The sequence below is a fragment of the Hippoglossus stenolepis genome, chromosome 21, assembly GCF_022539355.2.
Source record: "Hippoglossus stenolepis isolate QCI-W04-F060 chromosome 21, HSTE1.2, whole genome shotgun sequence".
Lineage (NCBI taxonomy): Eukaryota > Metazoa > Chordata > Actinopteri > Pleuronectiformes > Pleuronectidae > Hippoglossus > Hippoglossus stenolepis.
Genome location: NC_061503.1, coordinates 15,750,034 through 15,776,872, shown reverse-complemented (window position 1 = coordinate 15,776,872; position 26,839 = coordinate 15,750,034). Strand labels below are relative to the sequence as shown.

Below are 26,839 nucleotides of genomic sequence, written 5' to 3'. Positions count from 1 at the left end.
CAACACGATGGTTGGGAAACCCCCCCAACAAGACCCTGTGACAATAACTTTCTGCTCAAAGATTAGTACTTTTAGAGTCTAAATGTGTGTGTGTGTGATAGTGTGGGTGTTGCACTTCAACTTGAAATTGAAGAGACGAATCACATTATCATGTCGGGGAAAAACCACAGCAGAGCCTGAGTCCTTCACAACAAAGAACACTTTTATTTGTTCGACTTGTTAAATATTTTTCTCTTTTTGGTCAAATAACCGGTGCGAGGAGGAGGAAAGTGCCCTCGGGAGGAGAGGTGATGGGGCGCAGGGCAGCAGGCAGGGGGCAGCAGATGAGCGGGGGAAGAGAAGGGACGTGGTTATGAGTCAGGAAGAAGAAAGAACAATGAAATGTGCAGAGCAACAAGTGGAGTTTGATGTTAATTCCTCCAGAAACAAATAACTTCTGTTATTTATCAGGTTAATTCTCAACAGTAGACAAAGTATTTGCAGTTTTGATTAGTGATGAAATTAGATTTTGCTCAAATGGGCTTTTCAGGTGTTTATTGTCCCATTGACACCATTTCACAAATGTCCAATACACATTAACTGATTAAATACACTTTCGCCAATATGAGCTATTTATTGTTTCTTGTCTCCTTTTTGCTACCAGGACCAGTGACGACCTCTCCATGTCTTTTGTCCTCTGTCTTCCCCCACCCCCCCCTCACAGGCTGTCAGCAAAGCTAAATTTACCCATCGTCTCACACACAGATTCACGCAGCGAATTTCCAACACACACACACTTACGTGTACTATTACAAAAGGGTCGAGCACAATCTAGCTCACTCCCTCCCTCAAACACACACACACACACACAGAATCAGTGTATCATGGACAAAACAACACAATGTCCAGTCAAGGCAACGTGTACACACAGAGTGGTCATTGTTCGCATTCTCACACAGGAATACAACGGTAGAGGCAGTATTTCAAACAAAAAACGCATGTACAGTACACACACACACACACATAAAGTGCACATATGGAGGGGAAACTCTGAGGGGTGAAGATGGACACGGTGGGAACTCGAGAGTTTTGCTGGAAGGAAAAAAAACTGATTTCATCCAAACAGTGGAAACATGGTCTTTGACAAGCAGGTTGTGATGTAAGGCAGACAGTATGTAAGGCAGGCATGGAGGGACGTGGAGTGTTTCACATGAGGGGGGCAGTTTTCTGTGAAGCAGCTGGTTGTGTGTGTGTCGTTCTGAGGATGTGCTGCAGCGGCAAATGCAACCAAATCAAAATAATGGACGTCAAACACTTGAACACTTTTTCTCGCTCACACACACCTGCATGCACGCACACACACACACACACACCTCCTACCTCCAGAATTTATTAGGAAAGAAAAACACTTCCTGTTGCATTGTTCATAAATCCTACCTCACACTCAAAGGCAATCCAGGTGAATAAAAATAACATTTTTATCATCATCATCAGAAATACCCCAAAATACCCAAATTAAAAGTCAAGTAATCAAAGTAAAAGTGTCAACAGAATAAAGCACAAATAGGTCGACAACAGTGGAAAATAAAAAAATGCAGCTAAAAAGTGAATCTAAAATGGGAAAGACGAATATGAGGAAGAAAAGCAGCGATGGAAACAACAGAGGCACGAAAATAAAGGTGTGATGGTGAGAAGAGAGGAAAAAAAAAAAATACACAGTCAGCTAGAACGGCCTCCAAACATAAACCCCCTTCTCACTCTCTCTAGATCAATCTGCTGGCAGCCAGCCGACCCCCCCCTCTCATGTAACCCCCCTCCCCAACACCCATCGCTGGGCCTGCCAGTCCACATTTGGCACGGACGGACCCTGGACACAAACTGTACCAGCACGAAACAGGTTAACAACAGCCTGGCAAGTGATTTGGTGCCATCTATTGTCAGAGACAGCAAACTGCCGCTTGTGCAGATACAAGTGTGGTGGAGGCTGGTGACACGGAGCTCTAAAACGTAAAACGTGGTTTCAGGGGATCAATTTCAGAACAACAAAGAGTCACAGGAAACAGGATATTGACCCGCAGCCTCACAAACTGGTTCTGCTGTGGCAGAGAATACAAAACATTTTCCATCATCCTGTTTTGCAGTTGTGAGCGATGGCAAAAGAAAGGTAGCACACGTTTGAGAACAAGGCAAAGTTAAGTAGAACAAGCATCAATGGTGATAATTCTCATTTAGAAAAAAAAAAAAAAGGAAATAAATACAAGTAATTTAAAACCAGGATAAATGTAAACAGAGGCTACTTCGAGGGAAGTCATAGCGGTGTCATGCATGTCATCTGGGAGGCTGAGCTACTTCCGTGTTTGGGTTTCCAGCGGCCCCGGGCGCAGGGGAGTGAGGGCGTCGGCGTGGTGAAGAGGCATTGAGCTCCTCCTACTCGACTTTGACACCCATCTTCTCTGTGTTCAATAAGTAGAGGCTGTCGTCGATCAGGAAACTGGAGGAAGAGCAAAATAAGGATGAATCATCAGGTATTTATCTCTCTATTACTGTTCCTTTTTATTCTCTCCTTCACCCCCTTCAATGTTTTCTCCTCAGTGAAACTATGAAACAAAGAGGTTGCAAATGAGCGGTCGAACCTGTAGAAAAGGAAGTGCACTGGGATGGTGCTGAGGTGCCACACAGCATGAGCATCTAGAACCCAGAGCATCGGGGGGAAGTCCAGCAGCTCCAGAAGGGCCAGGCCGTGAAGCAGCAGCACCACCAGGCCGCACTTCCACCAGTACGGCAGCGTCCGCCGGTTCTGCCAACACCAACACAGCCACCACAGGAGGTTCACCATACCTGGAATGATCAAGAGAGGGAGGGAGATAGAGTCAGGGAGCGTTTGAGGAAAAGTTGCGAGAAAAATGTAATTATTCGACCTGTAGAAATGTAAAATCAGTGGAGAAATTTTGCTTCCAAGCACCGAAAATAACACAACCATTAAAAACCAACTGTTACGAGCAACCAAATACAAAAGGGATGTACCTATGCTGACGTTAGCAGCCATGTTGTAGCCGTAGTCAAAGCTGACGAAGGTCAAGTAGGACACGTGTGAGGTCAAGGCCAGGATGAGCAGGACTCCCACCATGCTGGAGACCCCGGGTCGCCTCAGACCCAGAGTTCTGTCAAAGAGACGAGTTAGACCAGAGTGAATAGAAATAATGACACAGGAATGAGTGTGAGAGTAAAATACTCATGAGTATCAACCATATTCCCCGTGTGTTAGAGCTCACCTGACACAGCACAGGTAGATTGAGTAAAGAATCACCGCTGTTGCACAGAAATAATCCATTTTCTGAAAGAGTTAAAACATTTAGTGAAGTCAGAAATCACAATCAAGGATCAAGAGAAGAAAAACAGTCTGTTGTGAAATATGTAACAGAAAATACAGAGCAAACAGCTAGGGGGGGGGGTTATGGGTAACAGCATTAGGATGTCAGTGGGGAAGACATTTTAGCAGTTAAGAGGTTTAATTTCCAATTAACAATTAATTAACTGGTCCCCTGTTAAGTCAAGAGTAGCTGCTCTTAGCTCATTGTTTCAGTTTGCTTGTCTAAGTATTGGAACCTCACAGCTCTCAACAAGCCTCCATATAAACAACGAGAAGCTGCCGCCAGCTCACGAGAAATATTTTCCTCAGTAGTAATTACAACCAACTGGAGCTATAAAAGCTGAGAGATGATTAAATTGACATTAGTCAGATGGAGTTACCCCTGTTGCTCTCTTTCTGCTGACGAGGCTATAACTCTCTACTGACAGGCTGCTGATAAACTCAACGAAGCATCAACGTAAAGAAACTCTGAGAACCTGACATCCATTACCTCAGTGAGATAGGTGTCCCGGGTGTGAAACACTGTTGACCAAAACCAGGCATTGAGAGATACCTGAAGAAAAGAAACACACAGGCCTTTGTTACATAAGCTGCTTTCAGACATGCAGTGAACTCTGCGACGTTTACCAAACCTTTCCTGCCGGCCCTCTAGTAAAATGTCTGGGAAACTGACAGTGAGCAAGTGTTTGTGTTAATGACGAAACTGAACAAATCTTGGACCCACCAGAGAGAAGGCGTTGATAGTGCGGTACATGGGGCTCTGGCGTGGCACCATGCTCCGATAGCGCAGCAGCATGAGAAGGCAAGCCAGGCCGTTGAGCAGAGAGGCCAGGGCCGACGCTGGTTCTTCAAAACACAGGAAGCGTGTAAACGGCCACTATAAAAAAAAAAACAACACATAAGATATATGTCACCAATATTTTGTGACGTGGATCTATCCTGTCTGATATAGAATAATTTCAGATTAAGCTTTTGGTGAACACGAACCTTGCCGTGGAACTGGGGGACTCTGTAGCCCTCGGCCTGGTAAAGACCCACGGTGGTCCACATGCACTGGTAGCGACAGTCGTCACGGCAAGTCCAACCTGCAACACAGGAACGACAGAGATGCTGAGGGGGTCAGAGATCCTGTTATGTCTCCAACAAATAATTATTCATATCGATATACATATTTATTTAGGTCAAATATGACATCTGTGCTTGTAAAATACACACAAATTATATCATTATTGAACCTTAATTATAGATGTTTCTTGTTGTTGTATTGTATATCCCAGCCCAAATTACTTTTTTTAACTGATTTGCCAGTTATTATTTTTTGATTGATTGTGTAGTGTAACCAAATAGTGAAAAAGGGGGCATCACAATTTCAAGGTGACGTCTTCAATTGCTTTGTCCTAGTTACAGTTAAGATAAGATAAGATACTACGTAAGTTAGTAAGCAATAATAAGTAACATGCAATACTTAAGTGTAAGGAAATATAAAAAATATAGACAAATATGAATGGAATAAAAACTAATGTGTAAAAACAAGACAAATACGTTCTTCAAAATATAAATCACAATCCTGAGCTGGAACAAGAGGCCGTTGAGTGTTTCTGCTTGAGAACTGAACATAACTTTGTGATTGACTGATAAGCCAAAGGTTCAGCTCTATTTCAGTTTACTTTGCTGACAATTAAGTACAATTTTAAACATCAAGTACAGATGGAAACGTGTATTTAACAGACAGAGTCTCTCTATTGAACTTCTCAGTCTCTTATTAGACGTGTTCTGTTGTCGGATGTGGTTTTGAAATGTGTCACAGGGCCACCACACAACTGGTAGTGACTAATGGTTGCATGGGCCTCCAGTGGCACCTGACCCAGCCTGAAAAACTGGATTTACAGTTTCAACCCAGTTAATCAAAGAGCAGCACATGTGTCACGCACCATCACAGGCGAGGACTAAAGAGCTGTGACTTCTGAAGCAGCTGCAGCAGAGAGCCCAGTGAATATAAAGCAGTCAGCTGATGACACGTGTAGTAGATGTAAACATGTACATCATCACAGGGGGGGGCAGTATCCTCCAGGGTGCTAGCCAGCTCAGTTAGCCGGACTCACCTGGCAGCAGCAGCTACCTCTCACCTGTCAGCGCCATGTACTGCGGCTGGGCGGACTGGAAGCCCCGCAGCCGAGCTCCGGTGCAGTTGGTCCGGACGCACTGCTTCACGCAGTCCCGGTACACCGGCTCCTTGTCGCCCTGAGAGGAGCGAACCGCGGTCACCGACAGCAGGAGCAGGGCGACCGCGGCCAGCAGAGCCGGGGGTCGGACAGATGTGCAGCGGGGGGACGCTGGGGCCATGGCGGCGGGGTGGTGGGTCTCGGCCCGGGCGGGACTCGCGGTGGCGCGGCTCGGTCTTCCACTGCCGCCGGTGCTCGTCAGCGCGGAGCCATGTCGGGTTCAGTGGAGACGAGCTGGGCCGGTTGTGTTGAACTGGGACTGTGGGTCCGCTGCCCCCTGATCACACGCGCACACACACACACACACACACTGCTTCCGCTTTCTGTGTTCAAAATAAAACACGAAATCTTCCCTGTCCTCTCAGCTCACCGGTAGATTCACTGCCAGATACTATTCTGTACTTTTATTTTGAAGCCTGAACGTGTTGTTCCCTCTGGTTTTACATCCGGTTTCGGTTGGTCACGTCACCTGGTCACGTGACTGCCTGATCTTTGAGGTTACATATAAATATATATGAAATGGTAGTTATAATACTTTTTACTATCAATAATGATAAATAAATAATAATAATAATAATAATAACAATAATATGTCGGTAAATTAAATTTTCTCAGAAACTTGAAATGTTCATTACGATTTAAATAAATGAAAATAGAATGGGGATTTTGTTTATTCTGAGACTTTCACTCTTGGTCTGTGTGAAAAGCTAAAGATGAAAACTGTTTTACACTTATTTTGACTTATATCTGAACTGTTTTATTTTGTTTAAATTTCCCCAACAGAAGTTGTCATGTTTGCAGAATTTGATCCAGCAACCCATTATTTACAGAATTTCAGAATCTCAACCTGTTCTCAGTTCAGTCAAGGTTCATGATCCACAGGGAAACATGTTGTATGAAGACAGGTTCTGTGTGTTATTGTGTGTTTTTATTATTATGGCCCACTCTCTTGTACATTTATGGCTGATGCAGCAGGGCTCTGCACTGATGTTGGGACTATGAATAGACTTTAAAGCTCAGAAGTTTTGACCAGAAATTATATACAACTATTAATCACCATTAAAATGATCCTATCCCAACCGTGTGCAGTCAGCGTAGTCCCCGGTCAGCCAGCTTTCACCCACACCCCCACTTAAACCAAGAGACATCTCGTACAAAAGATAATGTATTTTATTTCTGTTTCTTTATTTGTTACAGTGGAGGTTACAGACAACAACAGGAGGGGAAACACCAGTGAGAGGGAGGAAGAAGAGTCCAAAACAAAGTTGTTTTACTTTTGTTTATTTCTTTCCTCCTTCCTGCTCACCATCTTTCACCATCTCTTTCTCTATTTACATTTATTTTCCTCTTCTCACTGCAACTCTTCCTTGTATACATGTGTATAAGAGAGGCAGATTTAAAAAGCCGGGGTAGGGAAACTATTATAGCACAGTACTCCCACTCTTTCACTGTGCACTCCTCCCTCATACATTTGCAGGGACAAACCCATAAATCACTCTGTGTCAGGTTGAGACTAACAGAGCACATGGGTCAGGTTGCTTACTTGTTTCAAGCAAGAACCATCGCACCCTGAGAGACGCTTCCTGACTGACCGCCTCAACGCAGAGGAGCAGAATGAGTGACGGGAGGAAAAGCAGGAGGAACAAGAGGCAGGGACAGAGATGGAGAGAGAGTTTCAGTGTCACAAGATAATTTTTTATTGAAAAATAATCCCATGTTCCCCCTGTTGTTACTCACACACAAACACCCCCACAGCCTCCATTCCTCTCACTGAGGATCTCGATAAAGGAGACAAGTCTTTTCGTAGTGAGCTGGCAAGCGGAAAGAGTGGGCCGGGGCGCGAGCGTGAGCGAGGAAGCCTGGGTGCTGGAGAGGAGGGAGTGAGTGGATGCTGAGGTGTGAAGGGGCTTGAACGGAGGTAGAGGTCTTGAGAGAAGGGGGACGATTTATTCCTCCTTCTCTTCTCCGTGTGTGATGACGTAGCAGATGTTCTTGTAGTCAACATTGCCAGCCACATCAGGGGGGAAAGCCGCCCACAGGTTGGTCATCTGCAGAGGAGGAATTAAAGATTCACAATCCTGAACAACTGAGGAAAACGACAGAATGTGAACCCCGACGGGGAGAGAAAGACAGAACAGCTCACCTCCTCAGCGGTGAACCTGTCGCACTGGGTGCTCAGGAGCTCCTCAAGGCTGCAGAGGAAAAATAAACATGAGCTGTCGTGTCCAGATTCAAGACAAAGAGACGAAGAAGCTGTGAATTGAAGTGAAAAACCAACTCACAATTCCTTCTTGATGGAGCCAGTGGCCTCGGGGTCCAGGACCTTGAAAGCGCTCACGATGACGTCCTCGGGATCAGAACCTAGAAGATAACACAGCACAATTAGTTGATAAGATAAGATGAGAATAATAAATGTGAGGAAATATAAACATTTTAATATTACATACAAAGTAAACATAATATTTGCAGTGGGTAAAGGACAAAAAAACTCTAATTTATATGAACTGTGAGTTCCTTTGGGCAGATCGGAAGATAAACGTGCCCCTTGAAGTTCCAAGTAGTTTATGAAATAAGAAAAGGAAAATAAATGAGAAGATCTGCGTTAAATATCTGCATCGACGCACCCTTCAGCTTCTCGCCGAACATGGTCAGGAAAACGGTGAAGTTGATGGGGCCGCTGGCCTCCTTCACCATGGCCTCCAGCTCCTCATTCTTCACATTCAGTTGGCCCATGGTGGCCAGCACGTCCCTGAGGTCGTCCTTGCTGATGATGCCATCTCTGTTCTGGTCGATGATTGTGAAAGCCTGCCAGGGAACAAGTAAGACGACACGTTTAATCTACAGGCTTAGCTCATTAGAAATAAAAACAGACATCCTCACATTTCTAACGAGGTCCTTATCGCTTGTGATAATTATTTCCGTGCGGTAGCCTGCCAACACAAACGTGTAAATGTGGCGCTGTTATCCACTGCTCGGGCCAACGTAGCTGGGTGCAGCAGCCAGTGAAACCAAAGATGGCTTTGGAAACCTTTTGGGACTTGGCAGCTGGTCCACCACTTGTCTTTCTAAGGTGTTAAAACGGTCTAGGAATTTGAGACAAGCCCCTTGCGACATTTAAGGAGAAGGTATTGATTACAGCTGTCACCCCCCACCCCACCCTCGCTTTGCCTCATGACTGAACAACCTGCCCCAAATATTCTTTCACCTTTTGTTGCCTGTAAGGGATCAGCTGACCGACTGCAGCCATTTTGTTCTTTTATTTCTACCTGCATACCAAAGTAAAGCCCCCTAATAAAGCATAAACATTTTGCGCCCCTCTTTCTTCCCTGTGTCGAATCAACATAAGATCTATAACCTTTATATTTTGCCTTTGTTCTTTGGACCTTGATTGCGTCTTTCCTGCTTTGAATTAATCACACTGTCCACCAGCTGTTGGGCGGCATTCCAGTGGGGTCACAGAGTTTCCAGCCTCCGTGGCAGATTACTGAGCTGCCACAGGGGAGCGTTATCTGCCATCACCAGAAAAGCTCTGATTTACTGTCCTGTCACGCTGATGAGGACATTTCTTTGCCGCCGTGCAGTCGAAACGATCAGGTCTACATCTCTCTGGAGTTTCCTCCTCGCCTTATCTCTGAGGTCAAATGACAGCGCCACTAAATGTCCCTCTTCTCACACGACCTAAAACGACCTCAAATCTTACGGCTAGAAAACTTTAAGAGATCGGTTGAGGAAGAGGACGTTACCTCCTTGTACTCCTGGATCTGGCTCTGCTCAAACATGGAGAACACATTGGAGGATCCACCCTCACCCTGCTGCTGCCTCCTCTTGGCCTTCTTGGGTGCCTGGGAAAGGATGAGAGGTAAAATACAATTGAAACAAACAAAACATGAACCAAAAAATACATCCTGGCAATCTCAGAGAAAAATTGGAAGGCCTGTGTGTTGTCAAAAAACCAAAGGATGCAGCGGTGCAGGTTTAAGATATTTCTACATCCAAATTACTCAAACAAATAAAGAATAGCCCAAAATAATTATTAAATTGTTCTGATTCTGCCATAAGAATCAGAACAATCTTGGCAGGAGGTGATTTATTTTCCTTGCAAAAGGAAATCTGAGTATTTTAAATCTATCATTTTAGGGTTAACGACTAAATCAAATCTTTGGGGACTATGATATTAAGGCAATTATCCCCAAACAGCTCGTTTCAGAGTTTTATCCTGAGCCAAACTTCGGCTCAAGCCAGCAGGTTAAAGTAAGACTTCGTCCACATCCTCAGTTTAAGAGACGTTTGTGGGATGTTGGTAATCCAGACAGCAAATGCATCAAGTGATGCTTTCACCTCATCAGATCCTAGATCCCTAGAGACCGTTCTTCCACACTCACCATCTCTCAAGTTTGTGGGGTTGTTGTTGATGGTCAAGAAGAGAAGCTTACACAAAGCTGATGGGACTGACATGTAAGTAATGGACACTAGGGGCCTTATATACTAGCCCACAGGGGGCTAACTTTAGCCGCACCATCAGGTTTGGCAGGAAAACAGAGCTGGAGGAAAGAGAAAGAGGGAGGAGCGAGGAGGTGGCGGGACGGATCGGCTTACCGATGCTCAGAAATAGGCCTCAGGAGTCTTGGAATGAGGTGAATTCAATGCCAACAGAGGCCTGACTTTGGTGCCATCTGTGGACTAATATGGCCAAACTGACAGACAGGACATGCTGAGGGACAACTGAAATCCCCCCCCAACCCCCCCAATACCCTTCTTCTCCTCCTCAGGGGTCTTTGTTGTGGCTATTTTTGTGTTTTATATCCACTGCGAGAGAACAAGAGCACGATGACAGGTTACCGCTGCCGCACCGAGAAAGTTATCCTGCAGTCAACCCACACTTTCTATTAATTAACGGTCCTGATCTCCCCAAGGCGCTGACGTGTAGTTGCTGTTAACATATCCTGGAGTCATCGCCTGTCCAGATGATAGGTTTGGTCTGTGGTTTGGGCTCACTATGAAGCGGGGATTATAAACAGTCATAAAACTTGAAATCATTTGGCCGATAGGGTTTGGTCCCGCTCCAGTAATGACACTCGACTACTTCTAGTCCTCCAGAAACAAGTGACCTTTCATCAATGAGAAACGTAAACAACCTTTTAATACTGACACAAGTGGTGGAAACACTTTGTTCAATCCTTTGTAGATATTTTACACACAGAAATAATTATTTTTTGTATTTTCTACAAGCAGCCTGCTGGTTGTGTATTTGATGTTTTTCATTATTTTGTGCACATGTAGAAGTTCCAAACAACTCACAGTTAGAAAAAGTATATATATTTGGCACCAACGAGAATTAAGCTTAGTATCACGTGACAGAATTTAAAGATCCTTCACTTCCACTTTTAAATGTCTGACTTCTGATTCCCTGAGATTATGGTGTTTGGACTAAATGAGCAGCTTTCCCACTGTGGACGCACTAATTTTGGGTGCTACTGCTTCAGGCTCCCAGTATAGTTGTTTTAGAATAGGAGGACACCGGCCCACCCACCTCTCTCCATATATGAGCTACATAGGCTGCCATCAATCACACCACCGTACAGCTATGGTATGTTTTAGGATCCAGTGATACTGTTCCCTCAGTCGTTCGTACGCCCACTATTTCACTCACAAAATATGACCTTATTTTTCCCAAAGGTGCAAATGTTTACGTGAGGTTCATCTGATTGAGACGTTTGCAGCGAAGTCGACAGTGAAACGCTGTGCACAGAGGGTTGCCTGTAGGAGAGCGACCACGTCAAGTATGGGCTTGAAGGTGAAAGGAGAGCGAGAGACACAGAGGGAGAAAGAGACCAAGCTCAGTCAAAGACCATAAAAACAAGACAGCTGGACAGACAGAAATAGCTCCGCCGCCCCCTGCCGTTCTCTTTATCAGCCATTTTGACTCACAGAGAAAATTCAACCGACTTCACCCTTCTTGGCCTGCTCTGCCCCCATGCAACTGGGAGCCTTATTTTACCCACTCACTCATGGTCGGAGAGTCTAATTTAGTCCTACACAGTTAAATCGGTCAATTAAGGGATCAATAACATCTGATTATTGGTAAATATGACCTGGTATCAAACCTCTGTGCTTCTTTCGTATTGAAAACAGAATCTTTCTTGTCAAGAAAGACTCAAAATTAGAGCTGGACAATATCAGCAATAATGATACCAAATAAAAAAAATATCAATAACTATCAAGATAAATGTCACTTTATTTTAGCTTCTGAGTGAAGGTTGTGGTATTTAACTCTTCTTTATGGGCAGAGAATGACAAAAACACTTGATAAAGAGCAAAACATTTTACAAATGTGAGGTTTATCAATTATGTGTTATACCTCCTCACTGTGTTTACACAATTCATCGTTATTATATAGATATATATAGGACTTTAATTATATTGCTAGTGATAAATATATACATATTTTTATTGGCTAATATGCCAATAAGCTATTATGATAAACTTCTAGAAATTGAACAATATAACCATACAGCCCCTGTTAAAAGGTTTTAGAAGACAATTTATTTCCATGACTACTTCTCAAGGGCAATAATGGAAAATGCAGATTAGCAGAGTTTATCCCAGTAAATCAGATAAAGATAAATCAGGTCACAACTGCAGTTGGTGTTTGTCTCTTTATAAAAATGTATGGTGTGTGAGTGTGAGTGTGAGTGTGAGTGTGTGTGTGTGTGTGTGTGTGTGTGTGTGTGTAAATCCACGTCACTGTCAGTAGTGAAGCAGGTCACATTTATTGACTCTATCACATCGTAAAAAAAACTATATCTTAAAAATATTTTTCATATTTGTAAAACCTATTTACATTGGTCCTTTGCAATGTTACCATGGATACGGAAATTTAAGTTTAGACCCATCACATTCATCAATTTATCCAAAATCGATCAAGTTCTCTTCCTGAACGTCTTCACCTCCTTGTCCTCGTTTTGACCAATTAACAATCAGTTCTTTGACTTCTCTTCCAAAATCTTCGTGTAGTTTACTGAATTCCTCCAAGCACATCGCTGACCACTCCCCCATCGGCGGAGCAGGGGCGTTAATCGGCACCACGTTGGCGTTCCTCTTCGACCAGAGTTTGGGTGATCTCTTACAGGCTGTTTTGGACGAAACGGTCGGAGTTTGAAGCATCGGACCGGAGCTCAGCCCGGGTACTGCCACCACGGCTGGTGCTGCGAACGAGGGCGGCGTTGAGGGTTGTCTGCTCTGATAGGCTGCTGAGTATCCGGCCTCTGTTGGGCTGAAATTTGGCATCGTGAAAGGGTTTGCTGGTTCGCCGGGTAACTCGGCTAATAGATCTGTGTAAGAAACAGTGAGAAACGATCAAACAGCTGAAGTGACAGCAACAGAAAGACTAAAGCTGAGTTTTGTTGGTTCAGGGAGGAGTCAGGGATCAAACCAGCAATCCTGCAAACCACTGACCCTCTCTGCCACCTGAGTCAAAATCACATTTTAAACCACTTTCAGGAAAATGATAAAATTAATTAAATGTACTATATGTAACTTTACATACAAACACCTGTATCATATAACCTTTAAATGACCCTGTAGTAAAAAAACAGCCTTTGTTAAGTTCATCAGGTTCATGTTCAGTTGACTCATAAACAAAGAGAAGCTGATTCAACTCTTTTGTGTTATTGTCCCACATACACACAAACAATACGACAAAACAGTTCATATTTTACAATCAAATACAACAGAACCACAAACTCTGCATTAAAAACCTCTACAGATTTGAATTAACGGCTCTCAAACTTGTATCTACAGGAATGTGACAGGTGTTTTTAACGCTGTACCACGGTGTACATGGTGTCTGATGTGGTAAACAGTGATGCAACGCCTCCTCCCACAGCTGCTCTCCTCAACAAAAGCTCCTCTCTTTCACCCACAGAGATAAAGACACCCGGAGCTTCCTGCCGCTCACCTCTGTACTTATTCTCCAGGTCCATGACGAGGAGCGCCAGGTAGCTGTGGTTGGCCGACAGCAGGGCTTTGATCCAGCTCTCCTGGCTGGCCTGGTCCTCGGCAGCGAACTTGTACGTCCGCAGTCCCGGCTCGCTCCACACCAGCGAGAAGGCGAACTGCTCCTCGGACTCGCACAGCTGGATGGTGCAGCCCTCGAGCACAATCACTCCTATCAGGTCGCGGTCGGCCGCCCGGTCCTTGTAGAAGAGGAGGTTCCCCTTCAGCACGCACCAGCGCTTCTGATAGGAAGTCTTTATCTCACCCTGTGTGACATTCGAGTCAGTTACTGACTCATTTATGCAATTTCTTACACAACTGTGTGGGTGACGTAAGCAGCTAGCGGGGAGGGGAAATGTTGCAGAAACTGCCAGGAAACTAGAGGCAAAGATATAAAAACAGAAATGGAATGATTATCTATTCGTAGAGACATTTTGAGAGTCTTCTAAACAATTCTAGAATTCTATTTGATTTCATTTTATGCACGTTTATTTGCCTGATTAGGGCTGAAATGTCATTGAGGCCTGGGAGTTTGAGGGTTCTGCCGGTATTTTAGCTGACTGCGCTTTTCTGGACGTGACCTTGGATCTGCTGGACATGCTCTCCTAGTTTTGGGGGGTCACAGCCCCTAAAGCTCCCACTACCACATGGATCACATTGCATTTCACCTTCCACATCTGTTCTAGCTGCTCTTTCAGCCCTTCAATCTTCTCTCGCTCCCTTTTCCTGCCTGCTGGGATTGCCCCATCTATCAATAAGGCCATTTTCTGTTCTTTGTCCACCACCACTTTTCTGTCAGTCTGGAATCTGAAGTCCCACCGGATCTTAGCTCCAGGGGTACATGTATATCCCATCGGGACTCGGGCACCTCTAAATCCATACCCGGCCCAGATGTACCTGCACACTATCCCAGCCACCTGGTCCTGCCTGTCAGTGTCCTCTGTCCCAGCCTGCATCTCACACCCTGTCTCAGGGACATCTTTGCATCTTTGAGGTGGACCCTAGCCTCTATGGATCTTGTGCTCAGGCCCTGTTCTTGTGCCTCAGACCAGCCTTTTACAAGCACTGGTAGGAAAAGGTACACATACAATGAAGCTCAAATAAAACAGACAAAAGCAAGTCATGAGGAGAATTATTTCTGTTTTGAAATATAACATGATGTACATATGCATATTGTGGTATTTGAGTGTGATTTACCTTCTTGAACAGGATCCCCTCCTTGTCCACAGGTGAGCTGCACGATTCAAAATACGCCAGAATCTTCCCACCAATCTTCATTTCAAAACCTCAGGCTGTTCAACACACAAACAACAACAACACAACTTTGTTCAGCTCCTACTTCCTCATGTGTTGTTACCATTATACGGACGTGTTCAAAAAACAACAACACAACTTTATTCAGCTCCTACTTCCTCGTGTGTTGTTCACATTGTACTGACGTGTTCAGACTCGTACCACAACATTATTTAACACGTTTAATAAGAAGTCACACGGAGTTTAACTGTGTTGTTTTACTTTCACCGCCATTGACGACGAGGTGTTGTTTTGACGCGTCGGTGCCGTTTGTTTGAGTCGCTCGTTAATTTCACTTCCTGTTTGCAACGTGGCGATTTAACAGTGAAAAAAAAGAGAAGAAGAGGAAGAGGAGGATAAGACACAGTTTGTGGTTCAGGGATCAGACACGTGTGGGGTTCACTCACCTTCCTGAAGTGTGGAAATGAGTTTCAGTTTCCTCTGGGTGTGTGTGTGTGTGTCTGTGTCTGTGTCCCAATCACTTCCTGGTAGGGAAAGGTGAAGTGACGTCAGCATTACGTCACAACAACAACAACAACAATGTGCACTAAACTTTAAGGATATTGAATTATATATTATAACATTTTAAATCATATAAACTGTGTAAATATAATCTTACCACAGACTCTTTCCTGTGCAATAATACTTGAATATCTATACTCATAAATATCAATATTCATTTGCATTGTTTTTGAGATTCTATTGTTTTATTGTTTTATTGTTTTATTCTATAGTGTTCTATTTCATTGCTGTTACACCGGCACCTCAGTACTTGGTTTCATTCCCTCTCATGTACCTCATGTTTTGGAATGACAATAAATCCAATAAATACACATTTTAAACATGATATTATCATAATGGCCACATTTCATATTCATACATGTTACTATAAACTAGACAGCATGTATTGAGTATTTTTGAATTTAATATTGTATATTTTGATATTACTTTTAGTTATTCCCCCTAGTGTTAAAATGTATTATTTTTATTTTATTTTATTCTTTAGGGTTCATTTTTGTACATTGATGTTGTAATCTGTCAAGAGGAATAAAGTCTACACACACACACACTAACACATATATGTCTTGTACTTGTAATGTAACTTAATACAAGGACCCGTGGTTTCTCAAATGTAACTTGATGATGATGTGCACTCTCTGGCCAGGATTGAGTGTGTGTGAGTGTGTGTGTGTGTGTGTGTGTGTGTGTGTGTGTGTGTGTGTGTGTGTGTGTGTGTGTGTGTGTGTGTGTGAACTCCATTGCGGTCAGTGTTGCATGTTGTTTTCCTCTGTGAAAATCCCTGACATCTGTTGTAAAGTCAAGTAAGTGCAGGTGATAATTTCTCACACGTTCTATCTGTGTAACATGACTCAACACAAACAACTAATGAAGTACAGGACAACACACGTCCACAGGATGTTATTCCTATTTAATGAATTCAGACACAAGACGATGTTTGTTTAAAGAGTCACTCACTGAGCTGTTTGTGCCAGTTTATCATATATTTAGCTGTGCAAGGTTAATTTCTTTTTATCCTAAATAACAAAATTAATCTGCAATAAATATATCCAGCAAACAAGTTTCAGGAAAATTCTGATTATTATAATGACAATCATGCTGTTGAGAAGTATTTCAAATATTCAGTGTTAATCATTCACATTATGCTTTTGTTTTTGCATTCATTTACCACGTTAAAAAAAGTACACTGTGCCTTTGTATCACTGCATCTCCAGCTGTAAATTATCAACCTCTTTGGTCTTGTTACATCACAATAGACTTTTTACACAGCAGGGAAATCCCAGGTGAAACAAATTTCATTAACTTTTCTATTCTCTCAAATGTCCCAATAAGTGATGACGCTGAGCCAGTGAGCACAACAACAGAATCCTGGAAACAGCTTACCTGAACTGTTTGCATGTGTTTTTAGTGTTATCAGTTACACCTGTGATTTTCATGTTAGGAAATGTCAAAATGTCAGTTGTGATAAAATCGTATAAAAGAACAGAAGAGACTAAAATCCCAAACAGCAAGCGACTACTTGGAACAATCAACCAATGAGTTACAGGAAAGTAACATTTACACAAAGTCGGTAGCTTATTATTTAAATATATTTTAAACTTTACTTTTTCCCCACACCAAAAAGTATCACTCACAATCCAAGTGCGCTGATTTTAATGACTCACACTGAGTCTTGCATCATAATCACAACTGCTGCTCCCTCCACGTCTGCTGTATCTGCAGGCTCTCTCCGATGTGGACCTTCTGGTGTCTCTTCAGATTCTCCCCTCGACTGAAGCTCTTTCCACACCGGTTGCAGTAGTATGGTTTCTCCCCCGTGTGGACGCGCTTGTGTTTTTTCAGGTCTCCTGCCTGACTGAAGCGCCTCCCGCACTGTACGCAGCCATACGGCTTTTCCCCCGTATGACAGCGCTGGTGGATTCGCAAGTTCCCCACCCTGGTGAACGTCTTCCCACAAACAACACACAAGTGTGTGTCATCTTCCATGAAGTCCTCCCTCTTGATTCTCCTCACGTCAAACAAAGTCCTGTTGGGTTTTGCAAATCCATGCCTCCTCTGTATGCTGTGCTTTGAGTGGGCAAGGACGAGTTCGTAAGGGTCAGCGCCAACTTGTGGCGGGGGGGCCTCAGCAGGGTTATGACGAGAAGAGTTGCAGCTCAAGTCCACACATCCAGGATATTGCTCTTGAAGAGGTAGAGGTTCTGATGTGCTGCAGTTTGTCAGCTCTGCTTCTATATTGACGGCAGCCAGGTTTACCTCAAGTGAACAGATGGAGGGAGGATTGTGCAAATGGTCAGATGAGACAGAACTGATTTCTCTGTTTGCACTGTGTGATGGTTGGACAGTCATTGCCTCCTCAGTTACGTACGTCCCTTCCTCAGTTATGTGCATCCCCTCCTCAGGTTGTGCTTTGCAATATTCAAGCGATGTTTGTGCTAAGTTGAATTCAGCCAGTGATTCAGTATTATTGTGGATTTCATGTTCTCTGCTTTCCTGCTTCATGTCATGGTCAGGTATGTGGCTGCTCATCGGCTGTTGCTCTGTGTGTGTGACACCTGAGTTGTGCCTCTGAGTGACACTGGAGTCCTGCTCGTGAGTCTTTGGGTCTGGTTTTTCTTCAGGCAACGATCCACTGTCAGGCAGAGCAGCTGAGAAATGAAGCATACAAAATCAAGGACTGTTTAATAACTCATCGAATGGAACTGATGCATTATCTGCCATCACGACTACACTCACGTGCACTCTCTCTTGTTATTTTGTCCTGAAGCTCCAGCAGTCGTCTCTTCAGACTCTTGTTCTCCCTCTGTGTCCTGGCAGCCTTCTCCTGGTACTCCGACACCGTCTCCTTCACCACCTCCAGAACCTCCTGCACCGCTTCAGTCAGCAGCTTGGCCACACGAGCGTTCAGACGCTCAAGTTTAGACATCCTGAAATGAAACAGCAACTTTTAACATGGAAGTGTTGAAATCTGTTCAGCCTGGATTCAGATTAAGTAAGTTTTCTAAACATAATTCTTTATTGCATCTACGTTGTACATTTTAATCAATTTGACACATCTGTTAATATTATCAGTACATGTTTTTACCCCCTTTCATTGACCCTTTCTTCTATTTATTGTTATTATAGCTTTGTAAATCTAATTTATGGTATGTTATCATCAGCATTTACATGTGTTTTGTCTGTTCTTGACTCATCTGTCAGTTGTGAAGCACTTTGAACTGCACTAACCTGTATGAAGTTTGATTGACTGACTGTTTGATGACTGTGGACCAGTTATGCATCAAGTCTCTGGACATGTCATTACACAATAATTAGTAGGAAAGATTTGACAATTATTGCTGTTTTGTTGTATGATTTAAAAGACAACATACTTCCAACCTTATTATATAAGCTATGAACACCCACTATTAAGGTGACAAGTTGAATACGCATTAAATATAGACGAAAATCGTTCCTGATTTGGAAATTACATTTACAAACATCCCATGTTAGCTTAGCTTTGCAGTTATTTTATCTATTTATTAGCAATGTGGCTGCAAATTAACACTTCACTGTTTCCCAAGTGACACAGAGGCTGTTAGATTTAGCATTTCCACAGGAAGGTAAAGTTAATGTTTACTTATCTAATGATAGTTGAGTTTAATTCCTGCAGTTAAACCAGTTAAACCAGTGTGTGAGACGGAGGAGCTGCAGTACCTGGAAGCTGGTTCTGAACTTAGAGGCTAAGTTTGACACGTTAGCTTCACGAGCTAACTCCGTGTTTTCCTTTTCTCTTTAAACATCGCAGAGCTTCAACAAACACGTCGCACGATCTCCGTCAGAAACACGTTCACTTTCAATCAAAACGCGTCATTATCAACGGATAAATCCCAGAAATGGATGAAACAGAAACACAAATGAAATCGCATCATCGGATCATAACAAATACGCAACACCAGGAAGCGGAAATGGATTATCTTGAGAAGGGAATTTATTTTCACAATAAAAGTCCGAGTTTAAGGCGTTTGTAAATTTGAAGTCAACATTTCTGTTTAACATTTCTGATGATCTGACTTTGTTCATTTGACAACAGTAACATAGTTATTACATCTAATAACCTCATATTAACTTGTGTTTTAAAATGACATAAGGCAAATGATACAAGAAACAACCAAATCAAGTCAATAAGTTAATAAAGTCTTAGCAAATTAAATCTAAAACACAGTGTGGTACGTTAAAAGTCAAACAATCATATACGATTGTCAAACTCTGCAAAAGAAATATAAAAGAAATAGGAAGTGGTCTGTTAACCTACATGAACTACTTGTCATTAAACACAGTTCAAGAGAAGAATCCCTGGATCTTCCACCTAATTTGTATTTGCATCAAAATGTAATGGCTTCTCCCATCCTACCACAAAGTTCAGTGGATATCAGTTTAGAAGTTTTCGTGTACAATTAAACCAACAAACAAATACAAAGTCCAGTAGCTCCAGTTTTTGCTCATAGAGAAGCCAGCATTTTACAGTTTATTAACTTTCTACAGTAGATTAAAAAACGTAAGTAAAACATCAGGATATCACAGCAGAACGACGTGGCTCAGTAGCTTTGTAAAAACACAGCACCCTCACAGGTGCGTTTGTTGGTGTTTCTTCAGGTTACTCGAGTGGCTGAATCTTTTGCCGCAGTGGCTGCAGCCAAACGGCTTCTCTCCCGTGTGGTAGCGCAGGTGCACCGTCAGGTAGCCCGACTGACTGAAGCTCTTCCCACACACCGAGCAGCAGTACGGCTTCTCCCCTGTGTGCACCCTGCTGTGTTTCTTGTAGTCGCCCGCGTGTCCGAAGGTGCGGCCGCACAGCGAGCAGCAGTAGTTTTTTCTGACGTTTCTCTGGAAGGATGCCGAGTCCGAAGAGCCAGAGTCTGCACCAACAATGTTTGTGTGACTGTATATTGGAGATTGAGGCTCTTGGCCCCGACTGAAGATGAACCCCGACACGTTGTAGAGTCCTGAATTGGGTTGAGGGGGTTCAAATCGGTGTAAGAGTGTCGAGCTGGTCGCGGCATCATCATAGACATGATTAATGTTTGTGTGCACGGCCTCTTCTTCCAACATGGGCTCCTCTTTCATTTGATTTGATGTAAGGGATAAAACAGAGACATTTTCCTTGATTGTAATTGTAGCAGTGGGTTCTATGGGATTTGTAGTTGGTGATGATAACCTGTCATCATTCTCAATTTTGAGAGTTCTGGTATTGCTCAAGTTATCATCGTGCAAATGTGATTCTGTCGTATCTTTAGGGGAGAGGCAAGGAGTAGTGAGGGATGCTTCACAGTCAGTGTCTGCAAATGAATCTGAAACGTCCTTATAAGCAGGTTCAGCGTCATCGACCAGATCCTCGTTCTCTCTCTGTTCCACCTCCGCCTGCTGGGTTGCGTTTGGAATTTGCGGCACAGTCCCTGCAACACAACAAAGGCCATGAAGAGACAAAATAAATGATCAGTTTCCACATGTCTGGACGCCAGTGTTGAGCTGTGCTCTCTTACCACCGCTCTCCAGGTCGATTTTGTGTTGGAGCTCCTGCAGCCTCCTCCTCAGACTCTGGTTCTCCCTCTGGGTCCTGGCAGTTTTCTCCTGGTACTCCCACACCGTCTCTCTCACCACCTCCAGAACCTCCTGCACCGCGCTACACAGCAGCTTCTCCACTCGGACATTCAGACGCTCAATTTTGGTCATTGTTATGAACTGAGAGGAAGAAAAATATGGAAACACTATTAAGAACAAGATAAGATAAGATAACATAATAAGGGGAAATCTGGGTATTACAGCAGCCAAGTAAAGATACAGGTCAAAAGAATAGGATCAAATTGAACTATCTAAGAACAATCAGACACAAACATTCAGTAATCTCGTATAGAGCGTGGTGAAATGTTGTGATGTAATATTATACAGTTAATAGTGCAGCAATATGGGTCAGCTCCAGGTATATAATAGATATATAGAGAAAATATACTATGATCACAGTACTAATAGTAATCCTACAACCCTACAACAATAAGAAGTGATATATGAATACGACTTAAATTTGCCACCACGCTTCTATCTGATCATCTTTCTCAGTTCAGTCAAATGTAAACACAACAAAAATCTGCACCAGTATTACAGATGTATTATGATTCTTAAATGTAAACAGAAACCAACCTCACACCCAGTTCAGTCTGTGGTTGGATCCTCTTTATTTTCAGTCTGTGGTTGGATCCTCTTTATTTTCAGTCTGTGGTTGGATCCTCTTTATTTTCAGTCTGTGGTTGGATCCTGGTGTTTAACACTGCAGCGGCGTCTTCAGTGTGAATCCCAGCTCGTGTGACCCGGATGTGAAACATTCATGTATTTACAATATTGACATAAACTTAGATGCTCGCGCTGAAGCTGCAGAATCCTCAACACGAAGCAGATCGATGAGTGAAAACTGTTAAAATCACACATGTAGCGAAAGAGTGCGAAATCCCGATGTGTGCGTCAGACGTCATCACGCACAGCCTTCTGATCTTCTTCCTGGGTCTTTAAAAAGGGTTGAAATGCAGCAGCTGGTGCGTTGCTGCCACCTACTGGTCAACAGGCCAACACAAATACATCAAGAACACATGAACTCCTTGAAAATATATTTAAATCCAAATTTTAAAATGTGTAATTTGCTTTTGGTTTTTAAAAGGATGATTAACAGACGTATTTTTAATAGCTACAAGTGTACACATGTTTTTGTTTGTTTTCCATTGTTAATTCAATAAGAATAGAAGCATATTATATAAACATATATATAAGCATTTGCTTATGCATGAACCTTCTCAGTCACTAATTTAAAAAGAGTTTATACATTGCTTACACGTCTATATTGTTTATACTTATTCTACAATGTGTGATTAGGACATTTTATCAAGTGACTCCTACACTGTCACTTGTCATCTTCCAGTCACATGAATCTTGAACTTGAATAAGAGATTTTGTATTTTTAAGTCACTTACAAGAAAAAAAACACTTTACACAGGTTGACATTTTGCTTGTTCTCCTTGTTTTATTTCCCTTTGCAGCTCTTGAGATACACGACTCAGAGCACACCAAGCTAATGATAACTTATACAACAATAAACCAGGACTTAAGTAACAGATTGCATTTACCCAAACATAAAAAGTGCTTTAAAGGTTTGATTACATGTTCAACGCTAATCTCTAAATCTTTTTTCCATCTTTTCAAATACACGTTAAAAGAAGCTGTTGTAAGACTGTGACAATATGGCAGAGAATACAGTTCATACAAGCTGATTGGTGAACGGAGTACATTCAAACATCAGGTGGTCGTTAACCTGACACCTGACAGGCGAGCTGGCAGTCTCACTGCTTGTCCTCGAGAGTCGTTTCCTCGAACAGACTGAGCAGGTTCTTTGGTTCAAAGCTGGGTCGGGGTACAACCTCCTCTACTCGCACCGAGTCAGGGCCGCGCCGCTGTGACGACTTGGCGGAGGAAGAATGGTGGCTGTGCGCTGACTTCTCATTCACGCCGTCTGTGTGAAGCTCTGTGTGTATGGGGATGGCACTTGGGGTCAGAGTGCGGCAGGAACCATTAGAGTGGATGCTGGAGGGGGTCTGAGCCAAGTTACAGGACCAGTCACCCAGATTTGAGAGAGTGGGTGTGCGGGCAGGACTTTGATGACTGCGTGTCGGTGAAACTGGAAGAGGAGTGGATGTGCTTTCCACAGACATTCTGGATCTGACCCTGTGAAAAAGGAGCAAATCAAAAATAAATAATGTAAGTGGACTGTAAGGTGTTTCTACAAGTAAGACATTTCTAAAACACTACAATAAACAACAACTTGTGGACACAATGATTCTCTACCTCTGTGAGAAGGTGGGGGAAAGCTCTGGGTTGGTGCGATCCAACAGAAACACTGCGTCATCCCCTGGGCTGCCTGGCTCAGCATGCATGGCGCTGAGGGACAGGGACAAATCTCTGTCCCAGCTGTCCTTAGGAGGGGTGCAGGGAGCTGGTTTGGTCCAACGAGGAAGAAAGGACAAGTGAAGGGAGGACATGAGTCTGCACCCAAAGCACAACACCAACTGTGGGAAAAAAAAGGCAAGAAAATATTATTAAAAAAGGGCAGAAAAGACAAATCTTCGGCTTCAGGTTTATAATTCGTTTTCATGTAAGAATATTTCAATCTTGTGAGCTAATTTTCTTTGCAGAAAGCAGTGTTATATTTATGAATATTACTCAGTAGAGGCTGTTGATCATGGACTATGCCAGTTGAATCACTCTTTGTAAAGCCACATAACTAATATGTTAATGATTATATTATTCAAACTCCAAAAGTTAAGGTTTGAAAACTTACCTGGCAAAGGCTGGTCAGAGTCAACAAAGTCTCTGTGACCACGAGATAAATGCGCCTCTTCCACCTGTGTTTCCTGACAGAGGGAAGAGCCAGAAGCTCAGCGACTGTTGGTCTCTCAGAAGGTTCTGGGACCAGCATCATCTTCAATACTGTCTGCAGCTCAGTCGACAGGCCTGCAGACACAGATCGAGGAGGTAAAAAGTCATCGAGATAAATAAAACAGGAGAATTCACGAGGACTTAAAAGAAAAGTGGAACCTACTGCTGGTAAACTCTGAGGGGAGGCAGCCTTGTCTGAGCTGTTGCCAGCCCTCGCCACCATTTGGAACTTCAATATTACAGGCAAGCTCCAGAATAGACACGCCCAGGCTAAAGGAAAGAGGCAATATTCAGGCACAAATTTAAATCAAATCAGTTAGGATCATTTTAGAATTACACTTAATCTTTCCTTTGTGGCATTTGTACCTGAAAACATCCGCAGCAGGTCCATATTCCCCATGGAGGAGCTCAGGGGCCATGTACCTGGGGTCCCCCTCCTGAGCATCGTCTTTCACTTTCCCGTCCACAGACTCTGAGCTCTTGTGTTTGAGCTGAAGCAGCAGCCCGAAGTCCCCCAGCTTCAGACGACCAGAGTCAGTGATGAGGACGTTGGCCGGCTTGAGGTCCAGATGAACAAAACCACGAGAGTGCAGGTGCTGCAGTGCTGAGAGGAGGTCACACAGGTAGGCCCAGGCTGCAGGCTCATCTGGATTGGAGAGTTTAATTTGACAGACATGTCAGTAGTGCCAACTGTCTAGAATATAAAACTTAACTGGGGTAGAAAGCACATCACGTTATGCATCTCGTTATTGTCCTGTTCAGACAGACCTGGGCCGGGAGGCTGGTTCTCAGCATGGAGCAGCAAGCTGGTGCTACACAGCTCTGTCTGAATGTACAGTCGACCATACTCCTCCCAGGCTGCCACAAATTTCAGGATGTGGGGGTGAGGACACAGACGCTCATGGTTCCTCGCTTCCCTCACACTCAGGTTCCTCTCACTGTTTCCCCTGAAGCGATGAGCCGAGCGCTTCACTGCGTACTGGCGACCATCCTCTCTACTTAGCACCTAAAGAAAATACAGAAAATGAGCTGAGGTTTCTCTTCTAGTCTGGGATCTCTACATCATGTTCAGAGACAAAATAAATTCTCCAAGATAAACATTAGTATTTTGAAATTGTAAACCTTGTTGTAATGTTTTGGTGTGAACTGTAGTCCTTAAAATGCAGAATTCAACTTCCACAGCTTTTGTCTTGCTCACCTTGTAGACCTCTCCAAAGGATCCTCTTCCCAGGAGACCCAAATTAGTGAAGCACTGACTGAAATAGGACTTCTGTTTGCTGGGATCATACACAGAATTTGTCCTGGGAGATTTACTAAGGGAACAAGACAGGGGCGTCCAGGGGGATGGATGCTGGGCGAACACCCTGCTCAACGGGGGACATCCCTTGGATGGTGGCAGCGGGGGCAAAGAATGTGAGACCCGGGCTGGGGAAGAAAAGGACAAGTTGGACAGAGACGACGAGGAGAAGGGGACATGTCGCTTTTTGAGGGAGAAGGACTGCTCTGCATGGGAGAAGTGGGTCGGGAGAGGGAGAGGAACCCTGGACGCCGTGGTCTCCATCGCCACTGACATTGTGTCGGTTCTTTTTCAGTTCCTCTCTCTGAAGATGGCGTGCTGCAACAGACAAAAAAGAGATATTAGTTTTGATTGACAGTTGAGAATGTACCACTGTGTTTTTTTGCAATGCTCACCCAATGCACTTTTTTTGAATAGTAGTAAAAAATAACTAACGAACACAATAAAAATGCGGATCAGGGTCAGTAACACAGGGCAGAGCTTGCAGAACAATTTCTGTCATGTGTCGCATCTCAGTTTTAAACTCCACGATGTAATTTCCATCAATATAGATCCATATACTGCTCATGCATTGCATAAGCACAGAGAGGACATGACACAAAATACACTGACCTCGGATTTATGAAATGTTTCTCTGTTTGTTGTTCTCAGAGTTTAAAACCTAAACGTTCACTCAGGAGCCAAAATTTGTTTTTAAACTATCAAAGTGATATTATCATGATAATTATCGATATATCAACTGGTGTGAACATTTTTATCCTGACACATGTTTTGGACATATCGCTCTGTCCTTTTTGCCACTCAACAGAATCAAAGACAAAAAATTGTATTGTCAATATCTCCATGAGCACACACTTCTTTACAGTGACAGCTTTGTAGTCGTTCTAGTGTCGAAACTTTCATCTCACTGCAGTGAACTTATTCTTTTGACCTTTTATGCTCTTGTGTTTGACTGTTTTGTGTGATACTGGATGAAGTTTCCCTCGGGATAAATAAAGTAAGTAAGTAAGTAAGTAAATAAGTATGCAAGTAGGTAAGTAAGTATGTATGTATGTAAGTAAGTAAGTAAGTATGCAAGTATTTAAGTAAGTAAGTAAGTAAGTAAGTAAGTATGTATCTATGTCTGTATCTATCTATCTATCTATGTAAGTCTTAATACTGTCATACTCATAGAGACATCCACCCAGGTCCTGTAGTAATTATATCTGAGTTGAAGTAAATAAAGTGAAGGTTTCGCTCTGACGTCCTGATTGACAGGTTCAGGACCTGAAACCAGGATCAACAGTCTCCCTGATGTTTTGATGCTCACGTGTAGAACATCAGGTCTCAGCTGTGCGCGTCACGAGCCACAATCAATGTAACGTAACGCGCACGATCAACATGACAAGCGTGACAACCTCCGTGTTAACCTCTGAAGTCGCTGAATTAGCTCCGTGCTAACAAACACGACTCGTCCTCAAGACACACGTCACCTCAGATGTTAGCTAACGTCACTCGACAACATCTCCACGCTAGCTCGCCCTCTCGCTCACAGACAGGTCACGTACCGCAACTGACGGCGTGTGCGAGGTGGGCTTCAGGAGCACCATCCCACCGACATGGATCCAGTCACAAGCACCGACGGTCTTCACCCCCGTGGGAGTCGCTGAGTCCCGGATCCAGCTGCTCGTGCTCGTCCTGAACTCGAACAAACCTGGCGCCAAATCC

General features: G+C 43.4%; 6 protein-coding genes across 6 annotated transcripts; all 6 read right to left on the bottom strand.

The window, feature by feature from the left end:
* Positions 1-181: 181 nt before the first annotated feature.
* On the bottom strand, positions 182-5,883 carry pgap3 (post-GPI attachment to proteins phospholipase 3). The gene is made up of 8 exons (XM_035146424.2): positions 5,476-5,883; positions 4,337-4,434; positions 4,074-4,226; positions 3,840-3,902; positions 3,252-3,313; positions 3,004-3,140; positions 2,613-2,817; positions 182-2,470 (listed from the first exon to the last, which is right to left on the bottom strand). Exons 1-8 carry the CDS (start codon positions 5,690-5,692, stop codon positions 2,407-2,409), a joined length of 999 nt encoding a protein of 332 aa, XP_035002315.1. The 5' UTR covers positions 5,693-5,883; the 3' UTR covers positions 182-2,406.
* An 840-nt stretch (positions 5,884-6,723) lies between these two features.
* Positions 6,724-10,104, bottom strand: mylpfb (myosin light chain, phosphorylatable, fast skeletal muscle b). Its single transcript, XM_035145675.1, has 6 exons — positions 9,954-10,104; positions 9,315-9,413; positions 8,196-8,376; positions 7,854-7,932; positions 7,715-7,763; positions 6,724-7,619 (listed from the first exon to the last, which is right to left on the bottom strand). Exons 1-6 carry the CDS (start codon positions 9,954-9,956, stop codon positions 7,518-7,520), a joined length of 513 nt encoding a protein of 170 aa, XP_035001566.1. The 5' UTR covers positions 9,957-10,104; the 3' UTR covers positions 6,724-7,517.
* A 1,987-nt stretch (positions 10,105-12,091) lies between these two features.
* LOC118100492 (sesquipedalian-1) lies at positions 12,092-15,392 on the bottom strand. The gene is made up of 4 exons (XM_035145670.2): positions 15,267-15,392; positions 14,764-14,858; positions 13,529-13,832; positions 12,092-12,902 (listed from the first exon to the last, which is right to left on the bottom strand). Exons 2-4 carry the CDS (start codon positions 14,842-14,844, stop codon positions 12,478-12,480), a joined length of 810 nt encoding a protein of 269 aa, XP_035001561.1. The 5' UTR covers positions 14,845-14,858; positions 15,267-15,392; the 3' UTR covers positions 12,092-12,477.
* Positions 15,393-16,271: 879 nt separating this feature from the next.
* LOC118100483 (zinc finger protein 397-like) lies at positions 16,272-19,302 on the bottom strand. The gene is made up of 3 exons (XM_035145660.2): positions 19,075-19,302; positions 18,115-18,305; positions 16,272-18,026 (listed from the first exon to the last, which is right to left on the bottom strand). The coding sequence occupies exons 2-3, from the start codon at positions 18,302-18,304 to the stop codon at positions 17,062-17,064; spliced, it is 1,155 nt and encodes a 384-aa protein (XP_035001551.1). The 5' UTR covers position 18,305; positions 19,075-19,302; the 3' UTR covers positions 16,272-17,061.
* A 24-nt stretch (positions 19,303-19,326) lies between these two features.
* On the bottom strand, positions 19,327-21,915 carry LOC118100485 (zinc finger protein 287-like). The gene is made up of 3 exons (XM_035145662.2): positions 21,556-21,915; positions 20,901-21,099; positions 19,327-20,813 (listed from the first exon to the last, which is right to left on the bottom strand). Exons 2-3 carry the CDS (start codon positions 21,088-21,090, stop codon positions 19,984-19,986), a joined length of 1,020 nt encoding a protein of 339 aa, XP_035001553.2. The 5' UTR covers positions 21,091-21,099; positions 21,556-21,915; the 3' UTR covers positions 19,327-19,983.
* Positions 21,916-22,400: 485 nt separating this feature from the next.
* pkmyt1 (protein kinase, membrane associated tyrosine/threonine 1) lies at positions 22,401-26,819 on the bottom strand. Its single transcript, XM_035145648.2, has 8 exons — positions 26,680-26,819; positions 25,034-25,450; positions 24,604-24,841; positions 24,202-24,481; positions 23,999-24,105; positions 23,738-23,910; positions 23,245-23,465; positions 22,401-23,124 (listed from the first exon to the last, which is right to left on the bottom strand). Exons 2-8 carry the CDS (start codon positions 25,406-25,408, stop codon positions 22,743-22,745), a joined length of 1,776 nt encoding a protein of 591 aa, XP_035001539.1. The 5' UTR covers positions 25,409-25,450; positions 26,680-26,819; the 3' UTR covers positions 22,401-22,742.
* Positions 26,820-26,839: the final 20 nt, after the last annotated feature.